This window comes from Pholcus phalangioides, unplaced genomic scaffold, assembly GCF_987345545.1.
Source record: "Pholcus phalangioides strain wild (caught in Gottingen) unplaced genomic scaffold, Ppha-v1.0 ptg000017l_1, whole genome shotgun sequence".
Lineage (NCBI taxonomy): Eukaryota > Metazoa > Arthropoda > Arachnida > Araneae > Pholcidae > Pholcus > Pholcus phalangioides.
Window position 1 is genome coordinate 34,760,951 of NW_028301610.1, and position 20,017 is coordinate 34,780,967.

General features: G+C 36.0%; 1 protein-coding gene across 1 annotated transcript in view; it reads left to right on the forward strand.

The window, feature by feature from the left end:
- LOC149072954 (CUGBP Elav-like family member 4) overlaps positions 1-18,042 on the forward strand; it is a 93,629-nt gene extending 75,587 nt beyond the window's left edge. Inside the window, exons 2-3 of the mRNA XM_089247258.1 lie at positions 8,490-8,572; positions 17,992-18,042. Coding sequence (XP_089103384.1) covers positions 8,490-8,572; positions 17,992-18,042 — 134 coding nt within the window. The remainder of the gene's footprint in view (positions 1-8,489; positions 8,573-17,991) is intronic.
- The last annotated feature ends 1,975 nt before the right edge of the window (positions 18,043-20,017 follow it).

The following is a 20,017-nucleotide window of genomic DNA, read 5'->3' on the forward strand; positions in this document are numbered from 1 at the left end:
TGTTACATTCCAGACAGAAGCATGTTGTGAAAGGATGAGATAGGAAAAAAAAATGTTTCCTATAGATTTTTTTTTTTTTCTCCTTGAGTGCTATGTTGAGAATTACTTCCCGAAAATGTTTTTGATGTTCTTGCGTCAACAAGAAAATAGTCATCCATTGGTATTGAATATCTACCCAACATCGTTTGGATCTTTTATTTATTTTTTTTTTCTTTTCGAGTGAGTAGGCGTATAAGTACAAGTAGAGTTTCGTAGGAAATGTTCTCTATTGTTGGATATTTGTTTTATGAGGGACGTCTTTCAATGATATCGATATATAGGATGTTCATAAATATGAATGTTTTCAGTGATTTATTGCGTTGTTGTTGTTTTGTTCTTTTCTGGTGGATGTCAATGCCATATATAGACCATGGAAGCAACATATCGAATTTCCTCTACTCTCGTTTTTATAATAGAATTTTTGAAACATTATTTCGTATGGAATGAGAATCATGAAGGTAGGTTCTTACAAGTGGAGTCTCTAGCTGATGATGTTCACCCTTTGCGATTTTAATTCTAGAGTTAGTTGTGTGTGTGTTGAATCTGCCTCTCAAATTTGGCTCGTGAATTGTGTCATTGATAAGTCTTATGCGTGTTTGTCTGGTGCAATGTTCCTCAACTTTTTTGCAGACAAGGAACAGTAAAATGTCTGAAACAAAATGATGGGCCGATGTGTCCCGTATTACGGGATATTCCGGTAATTTTCGTTGTTATGATTTTTTTTATGCATTGTCTCGTTTTTTCCAACGATACTTATTTGAATTTGTAATATTTGCAAAAGTCGTGAATACACACAGAGCGTTTTCATAATGTTAATGATAAATATTCGTCTCACATATTTGTCAAGTTTCACGTTTTGTCATAAAATTTTTTTATTTTTTTATTTTAATTACGTTTGGTGATTGGCAAGTTTTTTGAGGACAACTGGCAACGCGTCCCGTATATTACGAATTATTGTTTAAGATTCCATTTTATTTTTCTCAATGACACATTTGGTCATCAGATCATTTAAATATTTTTTCGTGAAATACATTTTTGTTTAACTGTGATTTGTCGCAGCTCTTTATTTCCACACCTTTCAGCAATTTTAGTAGTAATTAGAAAATTGCATTTAAAGCGGTAAATTGCAATTTTTAGCAAACTTTAGTGATATCTCGTATATAAGATCACAATTTCCTGAATTCTTTCCGCTCGATGATGTATGGTGAACCTAAACATGAAGGTGTAATTTTATTTGAACTCATATGGGTATTACTATAGGTATTACTGAGTCTGATTGCGCACGACCTATGCCATCGTCACGGTCCACCTCTGGTCCGCAGTCCACAGGTTGAGAAACGCTGGTCTAGTAAATACTGTGTGTGAAGGCTACTGGAGGACATGAAACACATAGCGTGGCGTATACACATTTCACAATCCAAATATGAGTTAAGAATCACTTGAAAATGCAGTCGACGCTCGTTATAACGACCCAAAATTATAGCCACCATTCCATTACAACGACCAATAAGATAAGTCTCAAATGTTTTCATAGAACGACTATCACATGTTTCACTTTTTATATAACCACCCTCCCAATATAACGTCCATTTTTGACGAGACGAAGGGGCCGTTATATTGAGCGTCGACTGTATCTTTTTGACATTGTGCATCCGTTATTTTGAACAACGAGCAGCGTTGTTCGGCCTTAAGACGCATAGATGCCATTTGATTCATGTTGAGAGTTTTTGAATTTTAAGTTTAAGAACTTTTTTGTTGAACATTTCAGTCCGTCGGAAATTTCAAAAGGATGGAAATGAGTAAGAAAATTGAGTCGTCCTTTGTTGTTATATATATCAGTAAGGAAGTTATTTTATCACAAGACATTTGACACTGGCAGAGGTTGATGACAAAGCCTGTGAAATGTGTGGTCTGAATGCCATGAGGGATGGCAAGGTTCGTCAATGACCGAAACTATTCAAAGAATACCGGAAGGAAACGTTCAAAATTAAATTTTGAATATTTCCAACTGATGTTCCGCGGAATCTTAGGGTTCCATGAGAACTTTTCTGAACTTCCGTGAAGTGAAACGTTATGGAAACCGGAGAGCTTTTGCAGAAAAAAAAATAGTTCTTGTTATATTTGATGCGTGTAAAACTGTTCTTCATTTTAAATTTTCACACGTAATAGTCTAGTTTAAAAAAGTTTTAACTCCGTGTGATGAATAAGACGTTATTTTACGTTTCATTCGCAAATCATAAGTCGTAGAAAAATTCGGAAATTAATTCGTCATCCGCTAGGAGTGAGGATTCTTGAACCGCAGAATTTCCTTAAATTTTACGGGACACTCTGCTTGTTTTGGAAATATACAGAATCGATAAGGGTTCCACGGAACAGCCTCATAACTATTCAGGGTTCCGCGAGAGTCTCTACGTTGGAAACCTCTGGTCTAATGCACTCACATCATCATCAATTACTGATGGCCGGCTCAAACGATGTGCATTATGCACTTTATCATGACCTGTCTTAAATCCTTAGACACCAGTCTCAGCCATTTACCAAGTTTGTAATAACTCATGACATTATTAACACACACTCCACAGAGCTAGCACTTAATCCTTGGAATTGAAGAGGTAGTAGCCGAAGTCCGTACGTTCAAAATGTGAGAACGTTGAATACTACCTGTTCTATCCATTCAAAAAGTACTTTCCTTAAATCTTTAAAATCGTTACATTTCATACGGTAAGGAACGGAATCACTTTTTTTAGTTACAAGTAGAGTGTAGTTTGATTTTCTTGAACATACAAATACAAATACAACGACACAACAGGCAAAATGCCCAACGAGATGGCTGATAAAAAGATGCCCATAATCACAGTAACCAACATGTTCACAGACGCGCATACACTGCCGACATGATTTAAAATGGTGTCCATTTGGGATAGTGAGACATTACGCATGCGCTAAATTATGAACACGTGCGTTTTCAGAAGACATAGATAAGTGGTCCTCACTTTAAAACTTCTTGTGCGGCGACTTTCAGCTGTAATGGTAAAAATGTTTTATCTTTTCTTTTAGGCGCAATATTGCCACCCTGCCACCCACCCTTCTTGCTTTTTCCCTTCCTGATGATGATCCCTTCCAAAAGATGTGATTCGAACACCATTTCTTTCACCCCGTTTTAAAAAAATGTGGCAAAGGATTCCACAACTTTTCTCGGCAACTTTCTGCAGCTGAAGAACCAGTTTTGAATTTCAGTCAGACGAGTTAAGACTGAGATCTCAGTCATTCGCTCTTGCGTTGTAATACAAATACAAACACAAAGGCCACAATAAACAAATTGCCCAACGAGGTGGCTGATAAAAGAAGCCCATTAAGAATAATATGGATGTCAAATATAAATAAAATACAGCAACCCAATATAAAAACATATATTAGGAAAAAAAAAGCGAATATTTAATACTATATAATGCACTGCCCGTAAAAAGATTATGGTTGTCTTGTCTGAGAATGAACAGCTTCTCGATTAATTCTAATATGCTTATCGAACGTCTTTTTGAACGTGTCAGTTGTGTTATAATTCATGCTCCCCCCCCCCCCCCCCCCGGAGGTAAACTATTCTGTTTATTAACAACCCTAATAGAGAGAAACTTCCTTTCCTGCGACACCACAACCTGGAATTCTCCCTTATTAAACGATACTGTAGTCCCTTTGTGGAAGCAGTTAATTGACGGTGCATTAATAACCCATGTGTGTGTGTGTGTGTTGCAAATTTTAAAACTTCCGATATCTGCGTTCTTTCATTATAAACGTATTCAAGAAATCAAGTCTTTCTTCATAGCCTTGTGTGCCAACAAGAGCACGTGTAGCTATTCTCTGCACCCCTCAACCAAGTCTATGTCTCTCTGTAGGTATGGTTTCCAAAACCTTACGGCATACTCCAGTCCAGGATGAACTAAGCCCCGGAAAAGCGGAAGGATGACTTTAGAAGAACGCTAAGAGACCATTTATAACGAATCCGAGCATTCTATTCGATTTTTTCACCACCGCTGAACAATGTTCAGAAAACCTAATCCAAAACTTCCCAAATCGGTGAACTTAGTTGCATCCGGGATAGTAATACCATTCAATTCGTAAGTGAGATATGGTATACATGTGATGAAGATGCACCATATTCTACCCACATTCGTACTTTTTCCATAATAGGTGCACTAACTACTTGATGAGCAGCCGATTCTTCTTAGATGTGCAGAAATTATGGGCGGGAACAGGAAATGTACGCATTGCTTCCATGTACTTGTTTGACCAAACGCCAAACTTCTAGTGGAAGAAGCACATAAAAATAAAATGATAAAAAAAACGGGGGAGAAAAAAAAAAAGTACGCAATTTTATTTTATTATTTTGTTGTTGTCCTTTAAGTCTAAAGCGGAAGCGTTTGTTGTGGAAAATTAGCCGTAAAATCAGTTAACGTAGGAAAAGGTTCTGTGAGCCTCTAGAAGCTTTTTTGGAGTCGTTCCATGCCTGTGAGAAGTATGTCGGTCTTTTCCAACATGTAAGTGCAGGCATTACGATATCCCAAGACGCGTAGCTGGATGCTCCATTTGCTAAGCAGACGAAAAGGGATTTTCTTTGATCTTTATTCCAGCCTATGTTTCTTATTCCTGTTCTCTCTCTTTACTTATCTTTTTTTTTTTTTTCCATCTGACCTTACTCGGCTGTTTTTATATTTTACTGCCTGTTCCGAAATTCATGTATGTTGCACTCACCAGAATCCGGGGTAGATTGCCAGGTCAGACACGAGGAATCATTGCAGCAACTTCATAAAAGACCTCGTTCCAGAAATTATAGTGTCTTGCAGTTTTATTTAGTACAACAAATATTATACTTAGGATAAATCCGTGTAATGTAGTTTTTATTTACAAGAAATCGAATCCTGGTGGGAACTCAAAAAGGAATCATTTCGTGTTTCTATTCAGAATATTAATACAGTACCTGCCTCTAATAAAATTACTGGTTAGTAAAATCAGCCGCTTTATAAAATCTAATTGCTGAAACGAAATCGAATTAATAGAATGACGTTATAAAATTTGTGTTTGATAAAATCAACGTTGCTGCTTTTAAAAATCAAAATCGTTTTTAAAATGTATTTCATCTGCTAAGAAACTGCGTCAAACTCAAAATAAAATGTAACCTTATGAATTATCAGGTATCATTTCTATATATTCGTGATTCGTTTGCAATATTGTGCAATTCGTTTGCTAAAAAACCATGTATTGCAGAAAAATGAGTATTCAAGCTTTTGGAGAAGTGATAAAGGAATAGCTGGGGAATAGGGAAGAGGGGGTGGGATTCTAGTTCCAAACCGAGCACAGCCTCAATTTATCGCCATTTATGGACAATTAAATACAATAAAGGGTGTCTGCAAACGTCAGCGAAAAAATTTGATTCAGAAATCATGTCAAAAATATTTATTGAGAAACTAATAACAGACTGCTAAACAGACTGGTATAAGTGTTCAATAAAAATTTAAGCATAATTACTCTGAAATCATGCTTAGGAATACTTCATGCACTGTAATGCACCTGTGCTATTATAATCGTTTAATTAATTAATTAGTAATAAACTGCTCATTAACACTGAAGTTTTGACTAGAATACAGCATATTTAGCTCATATATTTTTCCACAAATATATTCATTTATTTTTTTAGATTTTTACAAAAATGTTTGCTTCGCCGCTTTTAAAATTCAGCAGCTTAATAAAATCAAAATAGTAAGGATTAAAATGATTTTAATAAGTGGCGCGCACGCGGGCAATGTAATTCTTTGGAATTGTTTAATGCCCAAATCTTTACAAGTCACGGTTTCATGTGTCACAATGTATCGACCACGGATGCATTGAAAACTCGTTATTTCTGTTTTGTTTCACCAAAGATTCCACACCGAGTCTTAGAAGAGACTTTTGACAATTATTGGGTAATAAAGTTGCGACAGGTTTTCCTTCTTTTGAAAAATTACGTAGTTGAGATAATTTAAAGAGAGATCGATGACGTTTTTATTGTAACAGGTAATAAATAATACTTTTAAGGTATCCGACTATGTTGAAAACGGAATTTTGGAAGAAAATATCAATTTTCATTTTTTTTACTTTTTATGTGAAAGCCCTGTTGTTTGTAATTCCAAAACAGACCTTGTTTTGTTTATATGACGCTTAGAATCGAAGTAGTTTCTACTTTAGTGTTGCGTTTTTATATGCGAGTAACCAGTGAATAAAAAATTTAAACTGTGTTTTATACGAAGAATGCTGTTTTCGAAATTTTACTTGAGTTTCAACAATGATTTCTAAAACTCTTATCATTGTATCATTACGAAATTTTAATGTAATATTTTGTGCTACTCATTTTTGAGGTTACGAACCAGAATCTGAGGTCCATCTTATATATTTGTCTAATAACAGTGTTTTATAGACAATATGTAGAGTGAAATTTCAAAACATTTACACGTACATTAGCAGACTTGAGTGTAACTTATGAGCATATCATACAATCCCTTAAGTTTTGGTTCACAACCTGCATCATTATTATATGAATGTACTGTGAAAATAACAAAACATGCTCTCCATTCATTGTTTTTTTTTCGATCGTGCTTCGAATATTACACGAATTTTGCTTAATATTTGACATAAAAACGACTTTTTCATGAAAGATGTCACATAGGTAGTCCAAAATTTATTAATTTTTCACCATTTTCAGACACTTTCTAGGAAATACTGGCATTGAAATTCACTGCAGAACCATTTTATGGAAAAATACCCTCGAACGTAGTCGCACGCTTAATTCTCACCAGAATCCGGGATGGATTGCCAGGTGAGACACGGGGAATCATTGCAGCAACTTTCATAGAAAATCTCATTCCCAGAACTTTAAGGAATCATTCCGTGTTTCCGTCCACACTATTAACAATTCTTCGGAATTGTTTGATGCACAAAACTTAACAAATCACGCTTTTCAGTGTTACAATGTATTGATAGACGACGGGTGCATTTTAAAACTCGTTATTTCTATTTTGTTTCACCGAAGATTCCATACAGTCTTAGAACAGAATCCTACACTTGCGACAAGTTTTCTTACTTTTTAAAGAAACTGACGAGTAGTTGGAATAATTTAAAAAGAGATTGATGAGGTTTTTATTGTAGTCTTTCATGTTTTAATTCACACGAGAATCTGGGGGAGATTGCTAGGTTACACACGAGGAATTATTGCAGCAACTTCATAAAAGACCTCGTTCCAGAAATTATAGTGTCTTGCAGTTTTATTTAATATAACATATATTTATAATAAAAATCCGTGTAAGTTTTTATTGTTAGTACCTGATGAGAATTCAAAATGAATCATTTCGTGTTTCCGTCGAGACTATTAATAATACTTTGGAATTGTTTAATGCACAAAACTTTACAAGTCACGATTCTGAGTATTACAATGCATTTCTAGACGACGGGTGCATTGGAAACTTGGTTTTTCTATTTTGTTTAACCGAAGATGCCGGACCTTATAATATTACGATCCTAAACTTGCGACAGGTTTTCTTTCCTTTAAAGAAATTGACGTAGTTGGAATAAATTTAAAAACAGATCGATGAAGTTTTTATTGTAGTCTTTACTATTTTAATTCTTACCATAATCCGGGGTAAATAGCCAGGTTAGACACGACGAATCATTACAGCAACTTCATAAAAGACGTCGTTCCAGAAATTATAGTGTCTTGCAGTTATATTTAGTACAACAAATATTATATTTAGAATAAAAATCCGTGTATATATAGTTTTTATTAGTAATCCCTGATGTGAATACGAAAGGAATCAATTCGCGTTTCCGTCCAGACTATTAATAATTCTTTGGAATTGTTTAATGTACGAAATATGTCACGCTTTTGAGTGTTACAATGTATTTCTAGACGACGGGTGCATTGGAAACTTGGTATTTCTATTTTGTTTCACCGAAGATTCTGCACCGTCAAGTCTTATATTCGGTAGAAGAGACTCTTGACAATTATTAGATCCTAAACTTGCGACAGGTTTTCTTTCCTTTAAAGAAATTGACGTGGCCGGAATAATTTAAAGAGAGATCGATGAGGTTTTTATTGCAACCTTTTCTGTTTCTTTTCTGTTTTAATTCTCGGTGGATTTTCCTCCGTTTACGTGCTGTTCCAGCTGCCTCGAGTTTTGACACAATTACTGGTTGATGGGTGGTTAATTAGGATATTAATGCAGGCTCCGGAGCTAAAAAAAAGTTTTGTGCATTGAATAATCGGTTTATCGGTCTTTCTGCGCCTGGTGGCGTTTTTCAGATGTCACCCGGTGTCACGCGAAACGTTGAGAATCATGTCATGTGACTCACACTTTACCACGTGACATTCGGTTTTGACTGTTTTACTCCAGTGTTCATTTGGTTATTTGTTCTTTCTCCTTTTATAGGGTGTGCCTTTCTTACCTACTGTGCCAGAGACAGCGCCCTGAAGGCTCAGTCCGCCCTGCATGAGCAGAAGACACTACCTGGGGTAAGTGTATATTTCAGCTCTGTTTTATACCACCGAGATACTTTATATCACCAAACTGCAACCTAACTTAACCAGTGAGCTACTTAATGACTCTGTTGTCAAAGAAATGATACGATTTCCTGCTATTTTGTGTTATACATTTCCTCATTTATGGAATCTTAACCATTGTAGTCAAATTATAAGGGTTTCATAGAATTGAAATTCTGTGTTGTGTACCTCGCCACGTGCTTTCATTAACGTTGCGATATGATTCATTGCAGTAAAGACTCTAAAATGGTCATTCGAACGAGGTGTAAGGATGACATTTTTTTTCAAGAATATATGACAGTAAACACTTTTAATTATTTTGAAATAAAAATGAAAGAAATGTCAAAAACTTTTCTTGTAGAATTAAATTCAGGTTTTTACGAGTACTTTACATCAATAATCCTCGTTTTACATCGAATCGAAACTTTTCGTTCTCACTAAAATATCACAGGTGCAATAAATACTTCTTATCACAAAAATTTGAAACGTTATATAGCCATTTCACAAAAAGAACAGTTTTTGAATAGTAATTTGGGGATAACGGCATAGGACTATGCTGATTAGAATCACTTTACGTCATCAAATTTAAAAGCTATGATATGGATTAAGCATTCATTTCATCGTCAAAGATACTGTAAATAGCTTACAGTGCGTGAGTATGAAAAAAAAACAAAAGAAAAACGGGACTGCCTTCGGAAATAAGTCTTTATCTTGAACATAAAAATCATCCGTGCGACAGTTTTAAATATATTACATTGCCTCTAGCGCCCTTGAACCACCACACACACACACACAATGTGTTTTATCCTTTTTTACTCTTTTGTAGCGAATGTCACAAATGAAGTTTAAATAATAAGACCGAAATAAAATATGGGAGATAATAAATCGTTTGAGCAATTTGTAAAGCCTCTCCAGTGTAAAACAGGACATTTTACAACTCAATTCCATGAGTGCATGTGTGTGTATATATTTATATTTTTCGCAATATTCTAGAAAACATCAACCACTGAAAAGAGAGAGAGAGAGAGAGAGAGAGAGAGATCTTCTGGACAATTAAGTGAACAAAACGGTTAAATCTTTAAAACAAAGCTTTCATTCAAGTTTCATTCTGTTATGGGTATTTGGGTTTTGGCTATAAATCTCCGCTAGTTAAATAAATCTTTTCGGCGAGATTTATACGCTTAAGCCTAGTCTTCAGTGCGTCTCTATGCTTAAGGAATTAATCTTCAAAATGAATCCTTGCATTTGCTCTTTCTATGTCTCTCTCTCTCTAGAAACGGACTCAAATGAAGATAGGGACCCGCGGGGCTTTCATTATATTAATGAATGCGTCAGGGGCGGGGGTGAAGGGCCGTGTGCGGCAGGAGAGGGGGGGGGAGAAGAACAAGCGGGCGAAGGAGGAGGAAAATCCTGGGAAAAAAGGAATTCCAGGATGAGAGAATAGAGTGGGTTTGGTGTACGAGGTGGAGAAAGTATCCGGGACCAAAGACCGCTGGCTGCACGAACGCCCTAATTTAAATCACGGAGTTAATTCTGGAAATGCTCCTCGGTGGGGAGTGTCATCAGAGTACCGTTCGCGATCACGACCGGATGTGAGAACCGTCTTGGATAATGGTATTAACCATCCATGGAGAGAAAAAAAAAAAGATGATGTCACAGAAAAAATAAGACCAAAAAAGAAAAATTGCAGTTAAAAGGGGGCACACGGTACTGAAAGATAGTAGAAGTAGTTTTAGTAATAATAATAATGATAATGAAAAAGAACGGAGAAGAACAGGAGAAGAAAAAAAAAAACGGGAACAACTTTATTTTCTTGTCCAAACAGAAAGAATTTTTCTTTTCTTCTTGGAAAAATGGCCGAAAGTACAATAAATAATAGAAAAGATTAAAAGGGGGAAAAAATGGGACTAATTTTCGAGATGAGTACTGGATGAATGGTGAACTGGTGTGGCGCGCGCTTGCATTTCGACGATGACGTGCGTGCATCTCTTGGTTAAAGTATGTACTTTGCTGAAGACGTTTTTAGTTGTAAATGTTTTATGACGAATAGGTAATTTTTTGAATGGAAATCTCTTTTGTTCTTCACGGAAAGTTGAAAAAAAAAATTTCCTAGCGAGGAAAAATGGAATCATCTCCCTGAAACTAGAAATTTTTACAAAAGAGGTACGTGATGTTTCGTTTTGATTGATGACCCCGGATGTTAGAAAGAATTCTGACGACTTAATTGTGATTGTGTTTGAGCTAAATCCTTCCGACAACATCTACTAACGTAATGAACTCATCCTTTCTTCGCCGGATTTATCGTAAAACAAAGGATAGTGGGAGCCGATGGCAGATTCATCCAATCGAAACAGATGATTCGATTCAGCCAATCAAACCGCCTTCTGATTTGTTAATTGTTTCATTGTAACTAATGATTTTATGCAAAACACAAACAAAACACTACTGTTATCACGTAATCAATCGTATTGAGCCAATAGTATGCGTTATTATTTATTTATGTTTTCATGCATCTAATGGCGTGACTTATGTGCAACGCAAACAAAGCATCATTGTTATCACGTAACCCTATTAAGCCAATCAAACGCGTTCTCATTTGCTGCATATATTTAATGGTGTGAATACAAACAAAGAACTATTGTTATCACGTAATCGTATTTAGCAAATACGTTCTTATTCACTTACGTTCTCATGCGTTTAATGACGTGGATTTGTGAGAAATACAAACAAAGTGCTATTGCTACCACATAAATGTATTTAGCAAATAAATCAAATGCGTTCTTATTTACGTTTTCATGTCTATAAAGGCACAGCTCTATGTAAAATATAAATAAAACACGACTGTTATCTCGTTATTCAGCCAATCAAATGCGTTCTTATTTATTCATGTTTTCATGCGTCTTATCACGTGGCTTTATGCGAAACACAAATAAAACATTTGTTATCACGACGATTAACACCATTGTTATCACGTTACTGTATTTCGCCAACCAAAACGCCCTTTCTTATCCCCAATTATCCAATCGGAAGTAATAACTACACTTTCATTATGTAAAATTTATAGATTTTTGAAACAAAATAGTTCTTATTACAATACTACGAACTCATCCCAAGAAATACTTGGAAAGATCGCGCAGTATTGATAATGATAACCAAGATATAGATGATTGGAATCCCTGATCTTTGCTACTTTTCAAAGGTATACGGACAGAAAATTTTGAAAAATGACAACAATCAAGATTTTTTATTATTGACATCTCGGCAAATTTTCCATCAAAATATTACGAAGTAAGTCTATATTTGAGGAAGGCAGATTCTACTGAATGACATTCTTCAGATTTGGAAGCACATGCAATTAAATTCTCATACCTCTCCTCCCCGTTTCAACACCGCTGTTTTTTACATTGGAACGAGCCCAATCACTTTACTATATTTTTTTCTGTTACATAGCTCTGTATCTCTCTGCGTTCACAAATTATTTCAAATTGAATGGACTTTCCTATGCATCCCGTATACGAAATACGAGAAGACATTTTTTTAATTTAGATGCAAAGAAAAATTTCCATTAGGAATCTAGAAAATCAATAAAGGAATTTCCCAAGAAAACATCTGAATAAATTTTATACATTTGTTCAGCTAGTTACATCTCTTTTATTGATATTAAAATAAAATAATGATCATTTTCATATTTGCTACATCCATGAAATATGTATACACAAAATCTCATTTAAATACTTCAAAAAGTCGGAGAAATAATATCAATATTACAATTTTATTTATTCATATATTTTTTTTTCCGTCTTGTCATTCCAAACGAAGATGTAAGAAATTTTTATTCCGTTGAAAAGCAAGAAATAACAACAGATATATAAAAATATACATATATTCACACACAACAACAAAAATAAAATGGGACGTATATTACTTCTATCTTCAATAGCTATTTTGAAAAAAAAAGTATATATATATATAAAATTAGAACGAAACAACGAAAATTGTGTTTTCTAGTCGTAAAAAAAAATAAAATTAAAAAAAAAATTCCTGGAATGATTAAATTATGCAAATACTTCGCATTCTTTTATTCTTCATTCTTCACGTCACGTTCTCTTTTGCAGATTCGTATTTTTGCAAATTTAATATTACACGAAAGGGGGGGGGAGGGGGGAAAGAAAGATATTTCTTTAAGCCCCCCCATTGACAGAACAGATGGAAGTTTTCAGCAATTCACTAATGTCTAAATTTTAGCCGTATATATTTTTCTTTAGTTCCCATTCAAAATAGAAATTAAAAAAAAAAGAAATAATAATAACACTAGAAGAAGAACACATCTCAAGAATAATGACACAGGTGTTTTCTTTTAATATTTTAAAACGCGTAATGATAGTCTTGTTCGACACGGAGCATTATTTTCTCTTGCTCCAATGTCTCTAATATTCAAATTTTACGTTATTGAAAGAAAATAAAAATGAAAAACAAATTATACGAAGGAGAAGAAAAAAAAAAGTTAGAAAAAAAGGAATTTATGATTTTGAATAATTATACGGAAGCAAAATTATATGCTTTGTTCGCAACCAAAAGAGGGGTTAAGACAATAGCGTTAATAGAATCTCATTTTTTTAGGTTCTTCCCATGTTTTCTTGTGTTGAATATTTTATGTGGTGGGGAGAGCTTACTAGTGACACCATAATAAGAGCGATAATTTATTTTGGACACACGTTTTTGCGTAATTATTTTGAAGGCCAAAATTTTGAGGTTAAAACTTAAGAAATTTAAGTATCACGTTATGCAATAACGTTAATTGAGTATAAATGTATCTCTTTGCCATTCAACGTAAGGTACGCCATTAAAAATTTACAGTGGGGATTAGAAAATAATTTTGAAAGTTCGCCTTCCTTATTGTCTGTTTTTTTTTTCATTCTTGAAGTTCGAACTAAATTAGGAGTATGAGGATTAATTAGAGTGCTTTGATTTATTAGTATCTATTGAATGGATTAAGAAATTTGTGCTTAGATTGATGTTCTTGGTTTGCTTTGTCGATCGACGATTTTTTTTTTTTAATTTCTCGAAAGGTAATGAAATTGAGATTTATAGTTCGAACAGGATGATTATGGTTCGTGGAAATCGGGTGGTCATCAATTCGTGTGCGTTAGGTATATGAAGATTTATCTTGTATGAAGATTAGCATTGTGTATGATCGAATACGAGGTTTGCAAGAGCACTCTGTGACACTATTGGAACATCGACATTATTGTAAAATATTGTTTTGAAATTATAATTTTAGACTCGTCAGAGTAACTGACGTTCTAAATTGTTGGGATAAGTGAGAAGTTTCTTATTATTATTATTGCGGAACAATGACAAAAAGAGGTGAGAAAATGAGAGTGAATAAAGGTTGACAACGTATCAAATAGAGACACAAAAACAAACGGAAAAAAGTGCAAAAACAATAAGTAAGCACCTTATTACAGAAAAACTTTTCTCGTTCAAACGAGAAAATACTTACGAATATTATGTCACAAAATGTTGTAATTCGAAAACAGTTAGCCAAAAAATTGACAATAGTCTGAAAAATTACGTGATTGTGATTCTTTTTCACCATCTCGCTCAACTAGGCTCGCACCAAAACGTTTGAAGTCAAAACAAGTAGTCTATTGAAAACATTATGTTTGCGTCTTTAGCTTGTAGAGCAGTTGAAAACGAATGCCGAATTTATTATTTGAATCAAAATAAATAACTGCTATGAAACATTAACAGAAATAAAATGCCGAGAGAAAAATATTTAAAAACCCAAGCCAATAATTGTTTTCACTGTCAAATAATCAATTATTATTAACCAAATAACTATGTTCCAATAGCTACCCTTGCGAACAATAAGGAAGAATAGAACCATAACTGTTTTTCAGTGCACTGACAAAGCAATCGGAAACTAGACAATAACCGACAAAATAATAAAAACTGTAAAAAAATACCTGTTTTCTTTAATTAAGTTAAGAAATAAAAATTAACCACCAAAATCCGTAATGCTTGCTTAAGAACAATGTTTACTGAAAAATTTTCTCCTTCCCGAGTGTCAAGTTCAAACAATTGGATCAGTTTTACGATCAGATGTCTAGACAGATATCGTCGCCAGTACTACCATGTTATTCTAGAAACTTAGTGACTGGAATTCCGTGCGACGGTGTAGCACATTGTTAAAAAGTCTATCCATAAACTTATTGAGTGAAAAGTCTAATACTCAGACATGCGCAATCTGGAACTTCTGAGCTATCATAAGAATTCTTCTACACAGGGTGGTTGAAAATAAACTGACGCTACTCAGACGTATGTAGCACTCATTCTGATGAAGATATTTTGATGAAACTTGGTATATACGCTGGTGTAAGAAATTGAGAGAATTCGCAGACTTGGTCGATTATCTCTAGAACTACTGTACCGATTTTAATGAAATTTGATATGTACATACAATACAAAACAAATAACTATTCAATAATTGTAATACACACGCATGATCGTGCGCAACACTCGTTGGAGTCGGAAGGTATGAAACAACGGTTGCAGAATAAACAAAAAAAAAGGGTTAATAGGGGGTATGGTCCCCTCTTACAGATATACAGGTCTCGCAGCGTGATTTCATATTTGAAATAAGGCAGTTTATCATTTCCTGTGGCAATTGGTCCCACTCGTTCAGCAAAGCTGTTTTCATTCCCTGGATGGTTCCCGGAGGAGGGTTGTGGGTCCCTGGTTCTCTCCAAATGAACGTACGGCGAGAATCGGTGCTTAGGCTGAACCGATACTCATCAGTGAAGAGAACGGTCGCCCATTGATCCATACTCCAATCTCTAAGCTCTCTGCACCATGATAAACGGATTCTCCTGTCCGTAGAAGTGAGCGGGACGCAAACAGCAGGTCTTCTTGCAAACAACCCTCTCTCATGAAGTCTTTTGGAAACAGTCACCCTTGATACACGGGTTCCTGTGGCTGCATACAAGTCACGAGAGAGCTGAGAAGCTGTAGCACTCCTGTTACGCCTCGCTATCATCGACAAATGGCGATCTTCTCTGGCCGTCGTGGCTCTTCGACGACCTTGCCCAGGCTTTCTCTCGATCCGGTATCCTGGAACTGTTTCCATAAGTTACACACGACGCTGGGCGTTAAATTGAACTCTCTACAAATCTGGACTTGAGATTGGCCTGCTTCTAGCCTCCCCACAATTCGCCACCTCATTCCATCATCTAAACATTGGTGGTTACTCATTTTTACTGTTACAATTTGAAATTGACCGATTGCTGCAAAATAACACCAAGAAATTCGCCGAGGTGTGCTAGCGAACGAAATGCGTCTTACCTTACGCGCTCTTATAAAGCCTGTTTCTCTACTGGCTCCGCCTACACACACGTGTACGCTTACGTATTTGACGTACAAGATTTGAATTTTTGTCTAGAAGCAGTGCTTTTACATTCAGTTCAGTTCTTTTCATGAAATCCGATAAAATATGTAAATTCTCCTAATTTATTTCACCAGTGTATATAGGATATAAACTGAAGAGCCAAAAAACTGGTACAGGCATGCGTATGTAAATAAAGAGATATGGGACCAATCGGAGTACGGCGCTGCTGTCGGCAACGCCTATATAACACAACAAGTGTCTGGCATAGTTTTTAGATCGGTTACTGCTGCTACAATGGCAGGTTATCGAGATTTAAGTGAGTTTGAACGCGGTGTTATAGTCGGCGCACGAGAGATGGGACATAGCATCTCCGAGGTAGCAATGAAATTTGGATTTTCACGTACGACCATTTCACGAGTGTACCGTGAATATCGGGAATCCGGTAAAAAATTAAATCTACGACATCGCTGCGGCCGGAATGCAAGAACGGGACGAACGACGACTGACGAGAATCATTAAACGTGACAGACGTGCAACCCTTCCGCAAATTGCTGCAGATTTCAATGCTGGGCCATCAACAAGTGCCAGCGTGCGAACCATTCAACGAAACATCTTCGATATGGGCTTTCGGAGCCGAAGGCCCACTCGTGTACCCTTGATAACTGCACGACACAAAGCTTTACGCCTCGCCTGGGCCCGACAACACCGACATTGGACTGTTGAGGACTGGAAACACGTTGCCTGGTCTGACGAGTCTCGGTTCCAATTGCTTCGAGCTGATGGACGTGTACGGGTATGGAGACTGCCTCCATGGTGAATCCATGGACCCTACATGTCAACAGGGGACTGTTCAAGCTGGTGGAGGCTCTGTGATGGTATGGGGCATGTGCAGTTGGCGTGATATGGGACCCCTGATACGTCTAGATACGACTCTGACAGGTGACAGGTACGTAAGCATCCTGTCTGATCACCTGCACCCATTCATGTCCATTGTGCATTCCGACGGACTTGGACAATTTCAGCAGGACAATGCGACACCCCACACGTCCAGAATTGCTACAAAGTGGCACCAGGGACACTCTTCTGACGTTAGACACTTCCGCTGGCCACCAAAATCCCCAGACATGAACATTATCGAACATATCTGGGATGCCTTGCAACGTGCTGTTCAGAAGAGATCTCCACCCCCTCTTACTCCTACGGATTTATGGACAGCCCTGCAGGATTCATGGTGTCAATTACCTCCAGCACTACTTCAGACATTAGTCGAGTCCATGCCACGTCGTGTTGCGGCACTTCTGCGTGCTCGCGGGGGCCCTACACGATATTAGGCAGGTGGACCAGTTTTTTTTGGCTCTTCAGTGTATATGGAACATGGGGAAATGAAAGGTTCAATATAATAAAAAAAACATACTTCAATTTTTACCACCAGGTGAAAAAATGGCGCTTTTATTGCAGTTATCTTCTTCCCGTCGTCCAAATAACATATATTCCAAGTTTCAATGAAATACGTTCACCACAACGGGCGCTACATGCGTCTGATTAGTGTCAGTTGATTTTTAACCACCTTCTATTTTATTCATTATTTCCATTAGGTTTTTTGTTCCATTTCATTAAAATTTTTTGTTCCTTTTTTTCCTTTCTCTCTTTCAGTAATATATTTTGGGTTTTCTTTAAAAAAATAATAATTTTGTTGAGAAGATATTTTACTGTTTTATTTCGTAATTTTTTGTGGAAATGAACTGCAAAAACAAGTGTATATTTCATTTTGCTATACTGATATTCATATTACTTTTACGGAAAAATGCCCCCATACGGAGGATCGTTCAAGTTGTTACGGTTTTACACACAGAAAAAGTTTTATACATGATTCGCATATTTAGTTCTTGGCGTGCTGTGAGTTATCTATTCCCCGTTCTTTGTTGTGTGAACGCACTTTCACAGCAGCTAGCTGTCTTAATATGTTAACTTGTGTTTTTAATCCTCATTATTTTCTTTCTTCAAGTTTGAATATCATTTTACTAATGTTGAAGGGCACGGTAGTCCAGGTCGATAAGATACTCGCCTAAAGTACCAAAGGATGTGTAGATGTGTCGCGAGTTCGATAAGCGGTTCGTCCTCGTCGGAAAACTTTCTTGACACAGGGGTGCAACAGAAACGACGACATTACTGCAGAAAAAAATTGCTACTGTAGGGAATCCCACATCGAGAGGTCGGCGCACCAACCTCTCGGTGAGTATAAAAAAAAGGCTGCCGTTCAGAATCAGCAATAAATTGTAAGTCCCGGTCTAATTAGCTCTCGTGTGCAGAAAATGACCGTGTTGCGACAAAAAATGATCAATAAACTACCGTTGAAATAAAAGTTAAGAATTAGATTCTGATCACATCGAATATTGATTGTGAGTATTACTATTAAATTATGGGGTCAGATAACTAGTGACCTGATATAGATGGATACATATGTTAAGTGTTGATAATTTAGCAATGACTCTCAAATTATAGTGGTAAAGTATAAAGTCATCCACACTTCGTATATTGTTCTTTTGAACATTATGTCTGATTAAACCTGAAAATGACGGGTTTATTAGTATTTTATAGTGTTTCCCAAAGTGTGGGCGATGGAATGGTCCAGGGGGCAATAAAACCTACTGGTTTAACATTGAATCCTATGGGTTCGCTTGAGTATTGGGGCGATGAGAGAAAAAAAATTCTGGACAAAGGAGCAATGGAACAAAAAGTTTGGGAAACCATGCTCCATACCGTTAGGGAAAAATAAATAGCTACTTTTGAGTCCAAGGGAAATCAATTTCCATTTCTTTTACGGAACACACATTACCCTACATCAGTCTATCCGATAAAACAATCTGAATAAGCTTCTAAGTGGACCTTCAATCTTAAATGTCTAAATTTCACGCTCTTTCCTATATAGGTAGTTTGCCAATTATACTTCTTCATATGGCCACAAAACGCATTTTGCACTGCATGAAGCCAAAAGCCAGAATTCAACTAATAAGGCAAGCAAGAGTGCCCGAGTGGCGTAGTGGCACTATGCTCGTCTACCACCTTGAAGTTTGCCACCTTGTCCCAGGTTAAATACGGGTGTAAGAATATAGATAGCAAGATATTTTCCTTAACGAGTTTATGACGACCACTGAGAGATTGCGCCTTTATGTCCAATCAAACTCTATAACGGATGTAAACTGCAATGTAGCGATATGGCCGGAGTCGGTGGGTGGTGAAGCAGTAGTATTATTTTGTATGACTACTACAAAATTTTTATATGGTATTTTGCCTCATATTGTTAAAGTTATGAACTAAAACCTAAGGTCTATCACTTGCATTTGTCTAATTACAGTGTTTTATACACGATATGTTAAATGAAATTTCAGATCAACAAATATGTGTGTAACTTATGAGAATATCGTACAATCCCTTAATATTTAGTTCATAGTCTGCATCATTACTAGCTCAATATACTGAGAATAACAAAATATTTCATTCACATAAGAATTTTTTTGCAATCGTGTTTCGAATATTACACGAATTTTACTTAAAATTTGACATAAAAATTACTTTTTCATAGAACATGTCATAGGCAGTCCAAAATTTATTATAGTTTTCTTTATTTTGAGACGTACGTTTTCTATCAAAAAATGTTATTGAACTTCTCTCCAGTACCATTTTACGGGAAAAAAAAACATAAAAAAAGGTAGTCGGACATTTTTAACAGTTTTGTTATAGCCTTTGGTTCTTCAACATATGTTTTAAACAATTTTACTTATGGGCAAACTTCATGAGTGTATTATACAGATGAGATTCCCCGACAAGTTTTTCATCACAATCACGGTTGTATTTTTCCTATTCTTCTTTGTAAAAACTGAAATTCACAAGTGCAAAAGAGTGATGCTCGTGAATCTCTTTTGTTTCGATCCCCCCCACACACACACGCGACGAAAAGCGTCATTATCATTAAAGGAATCTTCGTAAAGATCGAAATTTCTCAGGAAAGGCTCACAGGAAAAGTGTTCAGG